Source organism: Cydia pomonella, chromosome 25, assembly GCF_033807575.1.
Source record: "Cydia pomonella isolate Wapato2018A chromosome 25, ilCydPomo1, whole genome shotgun sequence".
In the NCBI taxonomy this organism is placed as follows: Eukaryota; Metazoa; Arthropoda; class Insecta; order Lepidoptera; family Tortricidae; genus Cydia; species Cydia pomonella.
Genome location: NC_084727.1, coordinates 3,432,014 through 3,451,211, shown reverse-complemented (window position 1 = coordinate 3,451,211; position 19,198 = coordinate 3,432,014). Strand labels below are relative to the sequence as shown.

The following is a 19,198-nucleotide window of genomic DNA, read 5'->3' as shown; positions in this document are numbered from 1 at the left end:
CAACCTTTTTTCACGCCTAGGTATGTATAGTGCTTCTCTCAAACTAGCAATGAAATTAAAAACAACTATTAAATAAGAAATATTGTTTTCAATTATTTTTTTCATTTCTGAATGTCATGATGCTGTGTTCCTATATCTGTGAAATGAAAATTAAAAAATAGTACTTAGTCGGCCTAGGCCTTTAATTTAATTGCCGGCTTCTTGGATGTGCTCCGCCCGAAACGAAATGTTTGAAGCCTAAAATACCGAACAGAATGACAATATTTCATTGCATGCTTGAGAAAATGATATTGCGTAGAATTAAGATTGTGCGAGATTGCGAACAGGGAGAATCGCTAATGTGCACAAATAATGACTGTGCACAGTAGCGACTGTGGTGAAATGCCGTTGTGTAGAATTCAGATTGTGCAGAATTGCGAAAAGGCTGAATCGCTAATGTGCACAAATAATGACTGTGCACAGTAGCGACTGTGGTGAAATGCCGTTGTGTAGAATTCAGATTGTGCAGAATTGCGAAAAGGCTGAATCGCTACTGTACACAAATAATGACTGTGCACAATAGCGAATGTGGTTAAATACTTACTGTGAGGAATTTAGACTGTGTAGAATTGCGAATAGGAAGAAATGATATTGGCATGAATGTCGATTAATTCCTATAGATGGGCATGTACAGGGCTTATTTGTTTCGTCCTCACAGTTATGTGCGTAAAGTGTGTGATTATTTGACATTGGGTCTGATTTCCGCATGGAAAAGCTTATAAAGTTTGTTTTGTCAGAGTTCAGTGTTAGTAGATGATGTTTTAGCCAGTTAGTTACAACATTGAATCCTCGTTGTGCGTACTCGTAAACCTCGTTTGTTGACTTTGCGGAAAAAAGTAGCGCAGTGTCATCTGCGTAGGAAATGATTTTGCCACTATCCATCTTTAGATTGCATAGGTCATTAATGTAAATTAAAAATAGGGTAGAGGCCAAAACGCTCCCTTGTGGCAAGCCGTAAGATGTGTTTTCTAAATCTGAGCTGATGATGTTATCTATTTTTACGCATTGAGTTCGTCCGTTTAGGTAGCTCGCGATTAATTTGTGCTGTGTGCCCCTAATACCTAGTGATTCAAGCTTGTGCAGTAAAATGGAAATAGAAACGGTGTCAAAAGCTTTTGCGAGGTCCAGAAAAATTCCAATTGTCTTATTACCCTTGTCTAGTTCCTGAACTAAATAGTCTGTCAATTCGTGTACAGCATCTGCAGTTGATAACTTGGACCTAAAACCAAACTGCGTCTTTGACAAAAAAGCATGCTTCTCCAAATATTGCACAAGTCTATTATTAATAATTTTTTCCAGAATTTTTGATGTCGCTGGCAAAAGAGAAATCGGTCTATAATTTGTTACTTGAACTTTGCTTCCAGATTTATAGACAGGGATTACAACGGATTTTTTAAGACATTTCGGAAATATTCCTTCAGAGATGCACTTTTGAAATATATATGTTAGTGGTGGAACCAGGATATGTCTGAATGCCTTTATTATTTTGTTCGATATGCCATCCCAACCGACCGCGGAATCGTCTTTTAGGCTCATGATAATCCTTTCAACCTCAGCTTCATCCGTGTTTAATAGGACAAATGATTTCGAGAATTTATATGTACTAAAATGTATTCTTGAGGGGGGTGAAGACGGATCCTCCTGGATTTTATCAGCCAGGTTTTTGCCTATGTTAACGAAAAATTCATTTGTGCTATTTGCAGCTAGCAATTCAGACGGGCCTACTTTCAACAAACTTGCAGATGATTCACGTTGTTTTGTTGTGTATGTTACGTTTTTAATATATTTCCAAACTAATTTACTGTTTTTTCCAGCAATTTCCAGCTGTTTTTTGTCGTAGTTTGTTTTTACGTTTTTCAATAGGTTGTTACAAAAATTACGATATCTTTTATACGACAGTTGCAATATAAGATTGTCTGGATTTGCTTTAGCTTTCAGGTGAAGTTTATCCCTGTGTCTCATGGATCGAAGAAGTCCTGGGGTAATCCATGGTTTTATATTAAAATTCTTGCTATTTAAACGTGTATTATAAGTGTTAAGTAATATTGCTTGTTGGACATTTTTAATCAAGTAGAGCATACTATTTTCTGCATCAGCAGAATTATAAACGGGGCCAAAGTCAATATTGCATAAATCATCTCTAAGTTTGTTTATGTTTAATTTAGAGACAAATTGCGTGCGAGTGCATGTGTTACGTGATTTACGATATAGGGTTAGTAGGGCAGCTCTATGGTCGGTCACTGTAGAGTTAGTAACAAGTGCTAATGCCGAATAATTCGATTTTACCATAATATGATCTAAGCAAGACCCGCTTTGGTGCGTAGGAAGCGTGTGCGCTGGGAGTAAGCCATGGAAAGAGCATAGGTTAAGGTAGCTCTGGGCTGTCAAAGACGATTCGCTGCTTTCAGCTAGTATATTGATATTAATATCTCCTATCAATATTATATTTTTAAAGGATGTTAATTTACTTAGATTTTCATCCAGAGATTCAATAAAATTACTTATATTTTTAAAGGAGGGGGGTCTATACAAGGCTAATATTGCAGTATCTGATCCGATTTTAATTAAAAGCCGATTGCAATCTAGTATATGGGGTTCCTCAACTGTGATGTTTAAGTTATTTTTAACATAAACTACTACCCCGTCGTTTTGGTTATAATTAAACTTACTGCTATACGATATGAAACCTGGCATATTTGGTAGATTAGTATGGGTATTAAGCCAACATTCTGTCAGTACAATGATGTCACAAGTAATATCCAGTCTTTGTTGAAATACATTAAAATTATCAAAGTTTTTGGAAATACTGCGTATGTTTTGAGTTAAAATTGATAATGAATTCTGACAGAGACGAATGTGTTGTTTGCAAGTTTCGACATCGCATGCTTTAGACTCTGATACAGAGAAACTATCTAGGTCAGAGAATATGCTATTATTCATAGGTAGTTAAACTAATGAAAACAATAAGTGCTATATAAATATGTGAAAAGTTAGCGCTCTTAGGCGCCTTCATAATCTATGGAGTTTATATACCTTTTTTCGGCCATTTGTCTAGCTGGGCATTCGGCGTCGCCTGTTTCGTGGTCGCATGGTTTCTTGTAGTGGAAGCATGTTGCACACTTTGGTGCTTTGTCCTTTTTTGTACATTCCTTAAATGAGTGACCCGCTTCGCCGCAATGTCCGCAGACGTTAGACTCCATTTTGCAGGTCTTCGCTGCATGACCGTAGAATTGACATTTAAAGCAGCGGGTAACCAGGGTGAAATCCCTTACAGGGCACGATGACCAGTTCACAAAAACTCTATCGTTCGTAATTAAGGCCTTGCGTATCACTCCAGAGACCTCAATTATATAATTACAGGTCTCGGCGCCTTTTTTCCCGGATTTGTGACTTAGCTTAATCGATGCCATAAATTTTTCAAGCGACCAACCTTGTAATTTATCGGCTAAGTTTTGTTGGTAAATACATTTCAGAACTTCAGGTTCCTGCATGTCCGTGGGAACTCCGATGACTACAATTCTGGGCTTGCGTTTTTGTGGCTCATCAACAGTAAGTCCAGAGGTCGTAAGCTGCGCTGATTGCTTGAGTTTTATGACGTCCTCTCTGGAGTCAGTGCTTATAACTACACCGCCGTTTCTGATCTTGCGCAACCCTCTCACGTGCAGCTTCATTTCGTCGGGCCGGATAATCTTTTGAACGAGGGATTTTGTCTCCTCGCTCGATTTCAATTTGTCGACCGGGTAAATTGCGACTGAACTGATGTTAGATGGTTGGACGTACCTTGATCCATTTTTCTTAAGGGCGTCGGCAAACGAGACAGATCCCGAGACTGATCGGCTTGATTCCTCAATCGACTCCTTTAGTTCTTTGAAGCGTTGTGCGAGGTCTATTTTTTCCTGGTGAGCTTGGCGGGACTGATATGCTTGGATTGCATGTTGTTTCAGGGCTTGATATTCAACAGCCATTTGTGAGGCATAGTGGGTCACGGTACGACACAGGTTGTTAATTCTAATCTTCTGGTCAGAGTTAAGTTTACCTTCTGCAGATGTAGCGCATACGTCTTGCAGGTTCAGTTCAATCTTCTTTAGCCAGGTTTGGATGTCACTTGTGGGAAATACCTTCGGGGGCTCTTCTTCCTGTTGCATGTTTGCGGGTGCGGGCCCGGGCGGGCCGGGCTGCGGTGTGGGTGTTGAGGGCGGGCTGCGGCGTGTTAGTCCACTACGATTAAATGGGCTATTTTCCGACATTTTTGCTCCACTTAGACATTATACTATAGCCGTGGGTGCGATAGATGACTAATGACCCAGATAATGCACGATTGGAAATGCAGACAGTCACGAAATTTGCACGCGAATAATTAATTATTTTCATAAACACGTCCGATCTCATTGACGCCTCTCTACATTCCCCAATTGAAAGTTAGTCAGAACATATGTTGAGAGTTCATATGCTAAATAAAAAATCGTCAGGCGGCTGTTATCGCAGTGGAAAGACCGTCAGCTGATGCCCTGAAGGCCGAAACTTTGACCCATTCTAAGGGAGAATCTATCAACTATTTAAATATACCTACTGGATTCTTATTTTATTGCCAAAATTGTACCAATTGTAACATGAGAAGCTGATGATCTGATTCTTCACCGACGACGCAAGGAACTTACCAGGATAAGGCAGACGCCGATGATGATGAGTCCGGAGCAGGCAGCCAGCCACCGTCCCATCTTGTGTCCGAGCGGGCCGAACAGGTTCGTCCCTGCAAACATTATACTCGTAAATAAATAAAAATAATTAAATATTATAGGACATTATCACAAAAATGTACTATATGTCCCACAGTTAGCTCAATAAGGCTTGTGTTATGGGTGCTTAGACAACGATATAGGAAAATTAAATACCTATTATTTGTACTCATCACACAAATAAATGCTCTTTACAGAATTTGAACCCGAGGCAGGGTCACTACCCACTAGGCTAGACAGGTCGTCAAATTAATTTCACATCATACGTAATTACGTATGGATGGCAATGATATCGTGCTATTAAATTTCGGTTGAAGAGGCAAAAATATTGGTCGATTGATTGATTTGGATTGGAAGATTGGTTGGATTGGTTGCTCTTTGGCCTCTTTGCAGATCGTCTTCCACAGCTTACCAATGAGATAGCAGATACTAGCGGGCAGGAACGCCACGCCCTGCTGCCAGCGGCTGGCCTGCATGGTGTCCACCATCCAGATTGGCAGGCTAGGTTCCAGCATGGCAATGCCCACGTTAGCGAAGGTTATGGCTCCTGTTAAGTAATAAATAAATCAAGTTAAGCTTTCTTCAGTATAACATATTTATTTTTAATTGGATGTCGATTTTTTTTCGCTAGATTTCGATAAAATTTGGCTGGTTTGAAAAGCTCATTCAGGGCGAGATGAAAACATTAATTTTCTGTAGAGTTACGACAATACCATACTTTATCGTAATTTGGTGGACTATTTTTAGGACATACGAGGAATTCAAATCATATTGTAGAGTGGGGAACTCTATCTATCCACCAAATTTTATCAAAATTTCGGCAACAAAACAAAGTCGGCCCTAATACCTACGCTTTACTGCTGAACACAGGCCACAAGAGGGTTTGGACTTGAAAAAGTTATGGACCGCACCGCATTAGAGCTATTTCCATGAAGTAACGTATAAAACAGACAAACAGAAAAGTATTTGCCCGCCAAATATTTTCCAAAATCTCTGATATACTTACGTAAATGTTCAGAGTCAGACCAAGACAAGTCTGCAGCGATCTTGATAGCACACGCAGTGCAACTGTTATTTTAAACGTCCAACTTGAAAGAAATTGTGACGTATAAATAACACTTATTGGGGGTATTAATGGGGCCCAACTAACACCTTCCGGGCCCCAAGTCAAACTCTCCGGCTCGTGGTATACCCTGCTGAACAACGAACGAGGCTCTGACGACCCACCAACCTGCACTGGACCAGCGTGATGAGTGGCGGAAGAAGGCCTTTGCCCAGCAGTGGGACATAAGATAGGCTGTTATAAAATAATAACACTTGCACTGCGTGTGCTATCAAAATTATATTAAATAAAGAAAAGAACAGCCACCAGTTCTATGATGTGGCCATGAATAGGAGTCGATGGAAGAAACTCATATCTACACATTACACGGTTTAAACATTTTGTTTGGACATGAGGAATAATATACAACATACCAGCAGCAACGATGATGTAGGGATCCATGATCAGCTCCTTCAGAGATGGTGGGTCACTCTCCTGCCGGACGACGCCAGGTTGCAGAATCATTAGTTGCAGTACTGTGAACAAAATTCAATAAGTAACATCTTCGAAAGAACTTCAGAGGGCCTAGCCAAGGTGAATCATAAACCGAAAAATATAGTGTCCTCTCCTTTCGCGGCATGTACCTAAGCCCCCCGGTTACCCGGGCTACGGTAGCATGGGTCAAATTTTCCAAGTATATGCAATTTCCTGTGGGCTTATGGCGCCCCCTGGCTATCCCTAAGGTAGAACGGTATTTGTCGACCTCCTAACCTAACCGAATTAACTCTGGTGATTCCGGGTTAGCGGGAGAAATGGAGCTACCCATCATCTGCAATACTATTAAAATATTTACAAAAATATTGAATTTATTGTAATACATCGTTGGTAGAATAAGTTAATCGAGACTTAAATTGTGTATGGAAATAGTCACGTTTGTTGATTGACATTAATTTATAGACAAACGCCAATGAAAAAATAAAAAGATTTTAGAATGACTGATGTGAACCAGAAACCACGACATCATTTCCAGTAATTACCTTACTTACTACCTAAATTATTCAAGTTTAATTTGGGGTTTTCTACAAAGAAGTGTAACTTAGTTAGTAGCACCCTGCCTTGATCAACCATTTACGTCAAAGGGCAATTTTATTGTACCTTTATCTATTTTTTGCTTCACATTCTTTGTTTCGTTACGCAAATTAACCATACAATCATTATAAGTTTTCAGGAGCCAAAATACACATGGAGTATAATTCTGTCTAGCTCGCACTTACATCCGTCTCCAAGTGCCAGAGCAGAAAGCATTAGGAAGGGTGCAGTCTTTCCCACGAACTCGTACATGAGGCCTCCGAACGGGGGTCCAATCAGTACGCCCAGAGCCAGGCCTCCGAGAGCTATGCCCATAGCGTTGCCGCGTTCCTGTGAACGTTTTAAATCAATTTTCATCACGTTTTACTTCACTGATCCGTTAAAGACATTTGATAGTGTTGACCACGAGAATTTGAAGAAATTTTTTGTCACTATGGGGTAAAAAAAAATATTGTCTCATATTTCTTTAGTACCTTTGGATTAGAATATATCAAGTAGTTAATGCGATAGAACTCAATCTGTTGGGTATTTTGTAGCCCTTGGAGCATTAGAGTACCTCAAGGGTCTATTTTTGGTCCTTTCGTGTTTTCTGTATAATGTATACTGTAAATTGTAAATTGACTACCTAAATTAACATGATATGCAAGATAAACATGAAATACAGTTACTTGTATTACCACAATAAAATTCGAGCTACCAAACGTCAAACAAGTTAACATCAGCAAGATTAAAAGAAAAGGTGATTTGCTGGAAGTTTGAGTTCGAACTGTTTTCTTGAGTACAAAGATATTGTTGGACCTTGTCATCAGGGTAGCGTTCTGCCAGCATGCCCATGCCAGACACGGAGGAGCAGGATGAACCGATGCCTTGCAGCGCTCGTGCGATGAAGAGGACGCTATATGAGCGACCGAAGGCGAATACTGAAAAAAAAAATTTGGGTAAACGATTAATCCTCTGATATTTACTTAAAATTTATTTTTTTAGGAAACAAAATTGGGTTAAAAATAGATTGGTTGCATAAGCTATAATGATGATATAATCAGGGTCGGTTTTTAAAAGAATGAAAGTACGGTCGTTACAAAAAAAAATAAGTACGAGTAACTTGACGATAATGATAATAATAGTTATAAGTAATATGTGTCAGAACAAGCTATTATCATCGTACTAATTCCCCTTTAGGCGGGCCAGGGCAGATTCGTATTGAGACAGTTTCGTTTTTGGGCCCGAATCTGAGTAAGCCCGACTCTGTAGAGGCCAGATTCGCCATAGGTATCTTTCTGAACAAAACAATATCGACATACGACTTATGATATAGAAGTCACTTTCTTTTTAAAACAATTTCTGAGTAGGTCAGATTCGTATATGGTCCCGTGACATGACAGTAATACGTCTGATTGGTAATAAGTTGGGATCGGATTTATGCAGTTTCTTATCTCATCCGATTAGCAACGATTCGATTAAAATATTAAGCAGATTCTTTTAATGATGAATTCTGGAAATAACGCTTTCTTATTAGGACAGATTTTATGTATATTTAATTTCGAAAAGGCCAGGTACAATCAGCAGATATCTGAGATACTGGCCACTTTAAGATTAAATATGATAAAGTAATTAATAGATAGTTCTTAATGACAATGTCACAATGGTTATGTGATTTTCTGACCTACTCAGAATCCGGCATTATGAGAATCTGAAGAGCTAGGAATTTGAGATCTTAATAACCTGACATCTTAGGAACTTGGATAACTAATAAAATGCTCTATACATTATCGAACTTACTCAGAATCAGAATTAAATAGAAACTGGCAACATTAGAGTCATACTTACTCAGATTTTGGCCTAAAACTCAACTGGTTTAATACGAACCCGTCTTGCCCCGCCTAAAGGACTAATTACTTTTATATGCTTGAGCATTTTCTACTTGTAGGTATAGTCCTCCTCATCGTTTTCGATGACGGTGACCCTAAACAAACATTATGGACGTTGTCTAGCATGAGCCCTAATGTGGCTGGCCAGACCGAACTTGCTCTTAAATACTCTATTGCACGCGTGACAATAAAGTTGGCCAGCTGCGTTGAACGTGTACACGTAGGAGGGCTTAGGTCTCTCTTTCCGTAACTTGCGTTTTATGTCTTGGCTACGTAGTGAGGCGGTTATTTTCAAATGTTTTGACACCGTTATGGATGATAGAACGCCAAGAAGACCTCCTACAAGTATTGGACCCTATACATTCCACGACTCTTCTCTTTCCGCACAGACTCCACTACGCGTAACTTAAACTTTAAAAGGTTAGGTTAGATTCGTGTAGGGTATGCAACATTTCAGCTACGAATTTAATAGAAACTTGTTGCATTAATTATCGTATGCCTTACAACGTGAAACAGAGGGCCTATAGCTGATATCGATAAATTGAAAATCGTTATATTATCTCTATTGCTCTATAGAGAGGCAGATAACGAAATTCGATTTTTCGTTGTTGGTGGTAGGTGGTAGATTTAAATATAATTTACTTACTCAGTGTAGACAGGAACATGAGTATGAATCCGGTGAACATCGGGATGCTGTAGCCGATTCTGAAAATAAAACCAAACGTCACATTTGTCCAAATACGTTTTTTTTCCAAAAACCTTCAGATTTTCAGAAGAAGGGCCGTACACTAATATATCATAAATCTAACGGAACCTAATTTTTTTACACTAATTGACTAAGTCTTATAGTATTAAGCTCAAGAAAGCTTGTCTTGTGGGTATGTAGGTAATCAGACAACGATATATATAATATTTTAATGCTTAAATACATAGCAAACACCCATGACTCAGAAACAAATATTTGTGCTCATCACACAAATAAATGCTCTTACCGGGATTCGAACCCCGGACTGTGGTGGTGGTTTGGGATTGGTAGGAGGTAAAAAAATAGTTAAGTAGATTGTAGATTTGATCATTTTGCTCCTAGATAATGCTATAATCGGACAATTATTTGTGCGCATTTTCTTAATCTAAAGGTTACAATCTCAAAATCGGATTTCGAAATTATAATCGTCAGATTAAGGAAATGCGTATGATGTTTTCAGATTAAGTGACAAAAAAAAATATAGCATTAACTTGGACTAAAATGACCAAATCCACAATCTACTTAACGATTTCTTTAACCCTCCACGAAATATTTAGAAATCTGTAATCGCTTTCCTGAGCACTGTAGAAGAAAACATTATATAACCTTTTTTTCTTCCTATCATCTTATCTATATACATATATATCTAATATCTGGGGGACTGAGCTTGCTTTGCTCGAATCTAATATAAAAACTTAAAAATGCACGTTTTCCCAAAGATAAGACCACTAGCTAGATCGATTGTACCTACGCCCCCGAAAACCCCCATTTATAATATTTCTATTTCAATAGGGCTCTACGACGCTTGAGTACACATTAGTACACATTTAGCATCGCCGGCTCTCCAGCTATAATAAACTTACTTAGGTATGCGTCATAGGTATTGGGACTCACTTGTGCGTCAGATGTCCTACGAAACGGTAGGTAAGCAGCTACAATAGCCTTGCTTGGAAACATGACTTCGACTTCGACCGTTGGACTAACTCTTGGTGGTAGGTTATTGTCAGGTGCGTCATAGGTCCTAAGAAGGGATTGGTGAGTAGCTGTACTGTATGGTGACTCCATGACGCACATATGCGTCATTGACACTACACGTATAGAAGGACTCACTTGTGCGTCAGAGGTCCTACGAAGGGGTTGGTAAGCAGCTGTACGATGGCCTTGCTTGCAAACATGACCCCGACCTCGACTGTTTCATGGACGAGCTCTTGATGGCGGGCTTCTTTCTGGGCGGTGATGTTGACTGGAAGAAATTGCACATGTCAAACGCAGTAAATATAAACTGGAGTCCGTAAGTTCATTCTGCCAGCCAAATTTGTTCTTCATGATTTAGGGGTTGGTCCCACAGTAAAAGTTGCTCAGTATGACGTATATATTCACATCGTAAATTATTGCAGATGTCTAAATTTACACCCTGTATACTACACAGGTGATTATTTTTATATACAGGTGACTTCACAGTACCTTGCGTGGCATTGCTGACGGCGAGGCTGGTGTTAAGGCAGGGGCAGTACGGTGTGGGGGCTGCGGTCGTGTCCAGAGACATGGACAGCGGCGCCTCGGGATGTCTGATGTCGTAGAGGAACTCCGGGATGATCGGGACTGTGGTGAAAGTTTATTCATTTTATAGTACATGAAACAATCCGGAGGTCGTGGGTTCAAATCCTGGCTCGTACCAATGAGTTTTTCGGAACTTATGTACGAAATATCATTTGATATTTACCACTAGCTTTTCGGTGAAGGAAAACATCGTGAGGAAACCTGCATACATCTGCGAAGAAATTCAAAGGTGTATGTGAAGTCCCCAATCCGCATTGGGCTAGCGTGGGGACTATAGCCCCAGCCCTCTCGCGCATGAGAGGAGGCCTGTGCCCAGCAGTGGGACGTATATAGGCTGAGTTATTATTATTAGTACATGAAACAAGTTGTTTAAAAAATTATACTATAGTGATTTTGATGGTCACATTGGTTCTGAGTGGTGATATTGTTAGTTTGAAAATACATGGCGCCATACATCCCATGACTGGAGCAGTAAAACTATAGTTTTAATTTATTAATAATATTGAAACCAATTGCAGCAGCTTCGATTCAACTTTTAACGCATGTTATGATTTTTTAATAATAATACTAAAATAATAGTGTAAGCACATATGAATTTTACGTTGGCAACATTCCTAAAACTTCCTTGCCAACCGCGTTTTTATCTTTTTATCTTCATTACTGTTGAATGCAATAAGGTTCATAATTGAGTGGAGAATTAAAACACGTCCTGTTGCTATGATTTTTGTAATGCTACTAAAAATGAAATGCATATATAATACTACTAGTTATGATAAGTTCGAGTGCGCGTTAACATACCGCCGGCCAAAGGACTACTAAGTCCTTTAAAAACAATTATACATTTTAATAAGCTGAAAGCATGCAAATATATTGGTACATTAATCATTAATCTGTATTGGTAATAAGCATAGTTTTGTAACTGGTCTTTTCACCACACTATCACCACTTTTAACACTATACACTCGCGTAATATGGTCTGGACCTGGATGTTTAGCGACTATTCGGCCGAGAGCCCATTTTCCAGGTGGAAGATTGTCGGTTTTAATGAGAACAATCTGTCCCTCTTTGAACTCTTCTACTCTCTTTAACCACTTTGGTCGCTGTTGCAAACGTGACAGGTACTCGTGTTGCCATCTGCACCAAAGATCTCTGACCAATTTCTGTGTGTGCTGCCATCGTGATAGTGAGCTCATTCGAACATCCTTCAAGTCGGGCGATGGGACGTTTATGGGTGCTTCGCCGATCAGAAAGTGTCCGGGTGTTAGGGGTTCTATACTGTCTGTATCGTCGTTATCAATTGGACATAACGGCCTTGAATTTAAGCATGCCTCAATTTCGCAAAGGACTGTCACAAATTGCTCGAAGGTAAGGTGAGAGGTGACGATTCTTTTTAGATGATGTTTCAGGGATTTTACACCAGCCTCCCACAAACCACCAAAATTCGGACTATAGGCGGGGATGAAATGCCACTGCGTACCGTCTTTAGCCAAGGAATCGGAAATTTCTCCTGTAAAATCTAGTTGTGCCTCTTTCCATGCGTTAATCAATTCCTTATTGGCTCCAACAAAGTTTCTTCCTTGGTCACTCCACAAATGGTTGCATCTCCCTCTCCTGGCCACAAATCTCTTGAAGGCAGCTATAAAGGCTTCAGAAGTCAGGTCACTGACTAGCTCTAGATGTATGCATTTAACTGATAAGCATATAAATATAGCTACATACGTCTTCGTAGTCTTTGCTCCTCTACCCTTAGACATTAGGGTAGTGAAAGGTCCTGCAAAGTCGACGCCACTATGTAAAAATGGTCTAGCAGGCGTAACTCGTTCTCTTGGCAGGTCTCCCATCAGCTGTGCTTTTGGAGCAGCGTTTTGTCTGACGCATACAAGGCATTTATTGACGTGAGCCTTTACTAAATTCTTTGATTTTATAATCCAAAATTTGGAACGTAAATAACTCATCGTGAGTGTTATTCCACCATGCATGGTCTTTAAGTGTGCGTCGGCTATTATCAGAGGAGTTAAGTGGTTTCTATTGCCCAATATTAAGGGATGCTTTTCTTCATTATTTATGTTTGCAAGTCTAAGCCTTCCTCCCACTCTCAGTAGACCTTCTTCCAAATAGGGATTTAAAGATTTTATAGTGCTCCGTTTATGTACTTGTTTGTTCGTCGTTAGTCTATCTATTTCTTCTCCAAATTCTTCCTTTTGTACAAGTCTTAAACATATTTGCAGTGTGTGGTCTAAGTCATGAGTAGTTAATTTTAAATTGTCTATTTGCAGTTTTTTCACGTTCAGAAATTTGCGACAATATGTTACGGTTTTTATTAATTCTTGTAAATTATCAAAGTCTTTAAATTGCTCTGTCAATTTTCTCTCCTTCTCGCTTCCATACACGTTTAAATTTGCCTGTATCACGTTTTTCCTTTCTATGTCGGTTGAAATGACATTTGGTCTTCTATATTCTATTTCCTTTCTAGATAGCCATTCAGGGCCTTCCCACCATATCTTAGAAACCTTCAACTCTGACAAGTACATTCCTCTAGATGCAATGTCAGCGGGGTTATCCTCTGAAGTAACGTGATGCCACTGGTTTTGACTAACATTGTTTGTTATTTCCACAACTCTGTTTGCCACAAACGTTTTCCACCTTTGTGGTTCGCCAAAAATCCATGAAATTACAATGGAAGAGTCTGTCCATGCGAATATTTGTGAAGCTGGTATTCTCATAGCACAGCGGACTTGTCTTAACAATTTTGCCAACACAACGGCTCCACATAATTCCAATTTAGGTAAAGAGACAGGTTTCACTGGAGAGACTCGTGTTCTCGAAGCGATTAACCTTGTTTTGACTGTACCGTCTGCCTTTTCTACTCGAATGTAAACGGCTGCACCGTAAGCGGAGATAGAGGCGTCACTGAAACCGTGTATCTGAATATTTGCTCCTTCAGTGCTCAAAGTGTCCAGCCATCTATCAATACGGACCTCATTGACCTGTCTCAAGTCTACTCTTAATCGAAGCCATTCATCTTTTAAGGGTTGACTAAGTTCCTCGTCCCAATTCACCTTTGCCAGCCACAACTTCTGTATCAGTATTTTAGCCATCAGGACACAGGGTGAGATCCAGCCCAGAGGATCAAACAGTTTCTGGATGTCAGACAAAATGGTTCGTTTGCTGATATGATTAGTTACCTCTGGAAGATTAAGGTTGTACTCGAATTGATCTGTTCCCATGTTCCATTGAACACCAAGTGCCTTGATCGTGCCATCCATGTTTAAATCAATATGTGCGTTAACTGATCTATCTTCGGGCTTCAAACTTCGCATAAACTCGACACTATTGGATGACCATTTCTTGAGCTGAAATCCTCCTTTTTGCATAACTTCTTGCAATTGTTTGCTGGCTTCTATTGCTTGTTCGATAGTGTCACATCCGGACATCAGGTCGTCGACGTAGAAGTCTTCTGTGATCATCTTTGCTGCAACAGGAAACTCGTCTCCTTCATCTATAGCCAGCTGTTGCAACGTTTTAACTGCCAGATATGGAGCTGAAGCTGTTCCGAAAGTTACTGTTAGGAGACGGTAATCTTCTATTTCCTTGTCGCTGCTACTTCTCCATAAAATTCTCTGATAGTCGGAATCTTCTTTAGTTGTTAGAATCATCCTATACATTTTGTGAATGTCTGAGACGAAGCATACAGCGTGCATACGCCATCTCATTATCAAACTTCTCAAATCTTCTTGTAAAACTGGCCCAACAAGGAGGTCGTCGTTTAAAGAGAAACCATTGGTACCCTTACACGACGCGTCATACACGACACGCGTTTTTGTAGTTTCCTTCTCTTCTCGAATAATTGCATGATGGGCTAAGTATACACTCTTCTTTGTATGTCTTTCATCGGTTGGTACCTTTTCCATGTGCTTCTGTTCGATGTAATCATCAATCACCTTTACATATTCTTCTTTAAGCTTTGGCATTTTTAGAAATCTTCTCTCTAGTTGTATTAATCTGTTCTGTGCTATTTCTCGTGTATTTCCTTCACATGCTCTTGGTACTTCTGTCTTTAAAGGTAGCTTGACGATGTATCTTCCTTCTTCATTTCTTTTGTAGGTATTTTTGTAAATTCTTTCACATGTCTGTTCTTCTTCCGTTAATGTTCTCTTTGTATCGGGTTCAACCTCCCATATAGTCTTCAATAAATCATCTACATCGACTTGATGATGCATTGTAATAAAAGATTTTTCCTGTATACTTGTATCCGTCTCTCCATTATCTCCAAATAGGATCCAACCCAAGTAGGTTTTCTGAGCACATGGTGTACCCGGGGGACCCTTGATTATTGGTGTATCTTCTTGAATAATCTGTGCATATACTTTAACTCCAAGGAGAAGATCTACTGGACCTGGTGTGTTATACTTTGGGTCGGCCAGGTGTAGATTTTGTATGTGAGACCAATTGCTTGTATTCATAGTTTTCACAGGCATTTCAGTGGTCAATTGCTTGGAAATCACATAGGCTCGAAGCTGTATGGAATACGACGTTTGATATTGCGACGAAACCTGTAATTGAACCACTTGATTTGCGTTCGCCTTTATAGGCCCCAATCCAGTTATACTTGCTCTTGTTGATTCTCTTTTAAGTTTTAATAATTGGGCCGCTTTCTCACTAATGAAAGATGCCTGTGAGCACGGGTCGATAAGAGCCCTGAGTGCAATGGTGTGACCTTGCTCACTCTTTACGTTCACGATTGCAGTTGCTAATAAGCCATCACTATGTCTAGCTGTGTGGTGTGATGCAATTGCCACGGTAGCTTGAATTCCTGGTTCAGTCTCGTTGTCCTTGGATAGCGTCGGTTGGGTATTGTTATCTTGATCTGCTGTTTCCGGGCTCTTGGATACATGGACGAGTGAATGATGGCGCTTGCGACATATTCGGCATGACATGGGCAATCGACACTTGAAAACCGCATGTCCTGGTACTAGACAATTATAACATAGCCTATTGTTTTTTACATATTCACATCTCTCATTAGGTAGCATCTTTGCAAATTCTTTGCAATGAGAGAGTGTGTGATTACCTTTACACATGACACAACTCTTCTCTGTATGCGATTCTGTGGCGTGGAACGTGCGCTCTTTGACTATGTTTCTTTCGCGCGGAGTTGATAAAGAAGCGGTGATGAGCTCTAGCGTTCGGAATTTAGCTTCCAGAAATTTGACGAAGTCTGTCCACTTGGGTAATTCCTCGGAATCATCCTTGTGAGCGTACTCCTCCCAATCCTTGTGTGACTCCGGGTCCAATTTCTGCACTACCAGAAAAATGATTAAAGGATCCCAGGAATCGGTGGCCATATTCAAATTATGTAAACTATTTAAGCATTCAGTTGTAGTATCCAATAATGATTTCAGGTTAGTGGCCGACTGAGTATTTAATCTCTTTTGCATAAATAACCGCTTCAATATAGAATTCACTATTAACCTTTTGTTTCCATAACGCTTTTGAAGAATGTCCCACGCTTGTGTATAATTACTTTCGGTAATTTGAACGTGCTTTAAAATCGCTTCTGCCTCGCCGGATACACTGGTCTTCAAATAATGCAATTTTTGTACATTACTAAGCGACGCATTGTTATGCACAATTGACAAAAACAAATCTTTAAAAGTGGGCCATTGTTCATAACCACCGGTAAAACTTGGAAGTTGAATTCGAGGTAATTTTCCCACTTGGTTATCCGAGTTATTTGTATTGAGGTTGATTTGTTTTGTGTTGCTGTTCAATAAGTCTTTCAGATCGCCTTCAATGTTCAAGTATAAATCTTCGTAAATAAAGTATTCTTCGTTAATAAAATATTGCGTAACAGCTCGTTGTTCGCGTGGCATAACCTTAATAAGTTCTTGATGTGTTTGTTTGAACGTCGCCCAGTATCCTTGTATGCAGCTTAATCTCGCCTCAACATAACCTCTTGTTAATCGTGCCTTAGAGCATTTCTTTAAATTCACTTGTGTTTTCTGAAGTAAACCTGCCGTATCTTGTAAAACAGTCATCAATTGTTCCGCCGTAGCCATTTTTCGTAAGTTGAATCTTCACTTATTCACGTATAAACACAAGTAAACACAATGATTTGAAATAAATATTTAAGTTGAAACGAAATTGCATTGAAATCTTATCTTTTAACTTGTTTCTATCGGCTTGTTTATCACATTCTTTTGTTCTCGCGGCCAGGTGTCCAACGGCGAGCGCTCGAAACACTTTTTCCTTATCCGGATCGTTTGGACCATATGTTGAATGCAATAAGGTTCATAATTGAGTGGAGAATTAAAACACGTCCTGTTGCTATGATTTTTGTAATGCTACTAAAAATGAAATGCATATATAATACTACTAGTTATGATAAGTTCGAGTGCGCGTTAACAATTACAATTTACCAAAAGTCCATAAGATGGAAAAAACACGCACACACGCATATATATGTATACACTCACTCATATAATACTTATAAAGTACACGGCACACACACACAAATTGCACAGTAGTTTTTCTTTATTTCTTGTACCAACTTAGGTGTTTAAAAAGCGTTGCCCATTTTTGTGTAAGGTACTGGCAGAATACCAGCGATGTGGCTTGCTGCATCATTATGCTTGCTTTGGTAAATACTGCTGAATTGGCACCTGTTCTCTTTGAAACAGAAGTTATTCCGCTTTCATCGCAAGTGAAGAACCTGGGACTAACAATCGACAATGGGCTCACGTGGGAACCTCAGGTGTCCGACGTCAGTCGTAGAATAATTAACACGTTAAGAGCACTCTATCGTTTTAAAAAATTTCTCCCGGTCAGCACAAAAACTCTCCTCGTCCAAGCCCTTGTTCTGCCTGTCCTTGATTATGCTGATGTTTGTTACACTAATCTCAATCAAGATTCCTTGAATAAATTTGACCGGCTCCTTAATAGCTGCATTCGGTTCGTGTTCGGACTTCGTAAGTATGACCATATCTCCTCTTTCCGTAGAAAACTTAATTGGCTCCCTATTCGAGAACGTAGACTGCATGTAACTGCGTTGAAATATCGGGAGCTCCATAAAAACAATATAAAAGGTAATCACGGTTTATATCCCGGTCGATTTAAATGTAGTGAAACTAACCGTGAATCATTCAAAACTATTTACTTATTTATTTATAGCATCATCTTTATAAGCGAAGTGCATAGAAGCTCTTTACTTAACGCCCTAGAAGCTAGCTCGCAATGTGTGACCTAGGCATTCGGCTAACTTTAATGGCTTTTGTAATCTGAGTCGAGGCGAGGGTCGCACGTCTCTAATGGCTAATACCCTGGCCGTATGTGTAGCAAGGAAAGCAGTTAACAATATACTTTTCACCACAGCAACTGGTAAAGGCCCCATTGATTGTTCAAAAAAGAATGAGACAGTTGCATTTATACACATGTGGGGTATCAGATGCAGATTTTGAGTTGTTTCCTTATGTTAGCTGGTAGAATTGACTTTTAAATCATGATTTTGAATGGTTTATTCATTACGTTCTGTTGGATTTGATTTGGTTAGATTTTTTGCTATTTTATAGTTAGTATTTTCCTTGCGTTAGTGTGGTGAAAATTGTTGTGTTTCTGAAAAAGGTTATGAACTGACAAAAACGTTTTACTTTTTAAATTGGGTCCTCTTTTAATGGTGCGAAATCTAGTATTTTAAGCCTTTGTAACCTAGAATCCGATGTAATTTCCTACATTAAAGAATGTCTGACCTTATCAAGTTTTACGCTATGCCCCCGGGATGCGGGTTGAATTCTGGACACAGAATTAGATGAGACTAAATTCTATCCAATGTGTTTTAAATTTTTGTGTCAAATATTAAAAAAGCAAAATGCTAGCGCTTTTTAATTTATTTAATAATAAAATTAAAGTTATCTAGAGTTAGAAAGATAACTTATGCAGGGTGACCTTAGCCATTGGACAAACCCTGAAACCCCACGTAGGGTTACTTCCCAGGAATGCTCTGACGTTAATATTTTTTTAATTAGAACAAAAGATAAAAAAAAAAATTTTTCCAAAAAAAGTTATTTGCAGTAATCGACAACAAAAAGAAACATACTGTGTTAATCTTTGGCAGTGTTTTTGA

General features: G+C 39.3%; 3 protein-coding genes across 3 annotated transcripts in view; all 3 read right to left on the bottom strand.

The window, feature by feature from the left end:
- LOC133531469 (synaptic vesicular amine transporter) overlaps positions 1 to 19,198 on the bottom strand; it is a 63,136-nt gene that overhangs the window by 7,872 nt on the left and 36,066 nt on the right. Inside the window, exons 3-10 of the mRNA XM_061869713.1 lie at positions 10,984 to 11,121; positions 10,630 to 10,762; positions 9,421 to 9,479; positions 7,705 to 7,826; positions 7,092 to 7,236; positions 6,252 to 6,353; positions 5,188 to 5,322; positions 4,698 to 4,789 (exon numbers count right to left, since the gene is read on the bottom strand). Coding sequence (XP_061725697.1) covers positions 4,698 to 4,789; positions 5,188 to 5,322; positions 6,252 to 6,353; positions 7,092 to 7,236; positions 7,705 to 7,826; positions 9,421 to 9,479; positions 10,630 to 10,762; positions 10,984 to 11,121 — 926 coding nt within the window. The remainder of the gene's footprint in view (positions 1 to 4,697; positions 4,790 to 5,187; positions 5,323 to 6,251; positions 6,354 to 7,091; positions 7,237 to 7,704; positions 7,827 to 9,420; positions 9,480 to 10,629; positions 10,763 to 10,983; positions 11,122 to 19,198) is intronic.
- On the bottom strand, positions 1,880 to 4,449 carry LOC133531472 (uncharacterized). Its single transcript, XM_061869717.1, has one exon. It carries the CDS (start codon positions 4,284 to 4,286, stop codon positions 3,039 to 3,041), a length of 1,248 nt encoding a protein of 415 aa, XP_061725701.1. The 5' UTR covers positions 4,287 to 4,449; the 3' UTR covers positions 1,880 to 3,038.
- On the bottom strand, positions 11,792 to 17,494 carry LOC133531457 (uncharacterized). Its single transcript, XM_061869684.1, has one exon. The coding sequence runs from the start codon at positions 17,136 to 17,138 to the stop codon at positions 11,958 to 11,960; it is 5,181 nt and encodes a 1,726-aa protein (XP_061725668.1). The 5' UTR covers positions 17,139 to 17,494; the 3' UTR covers positions 11,792 to 11,957.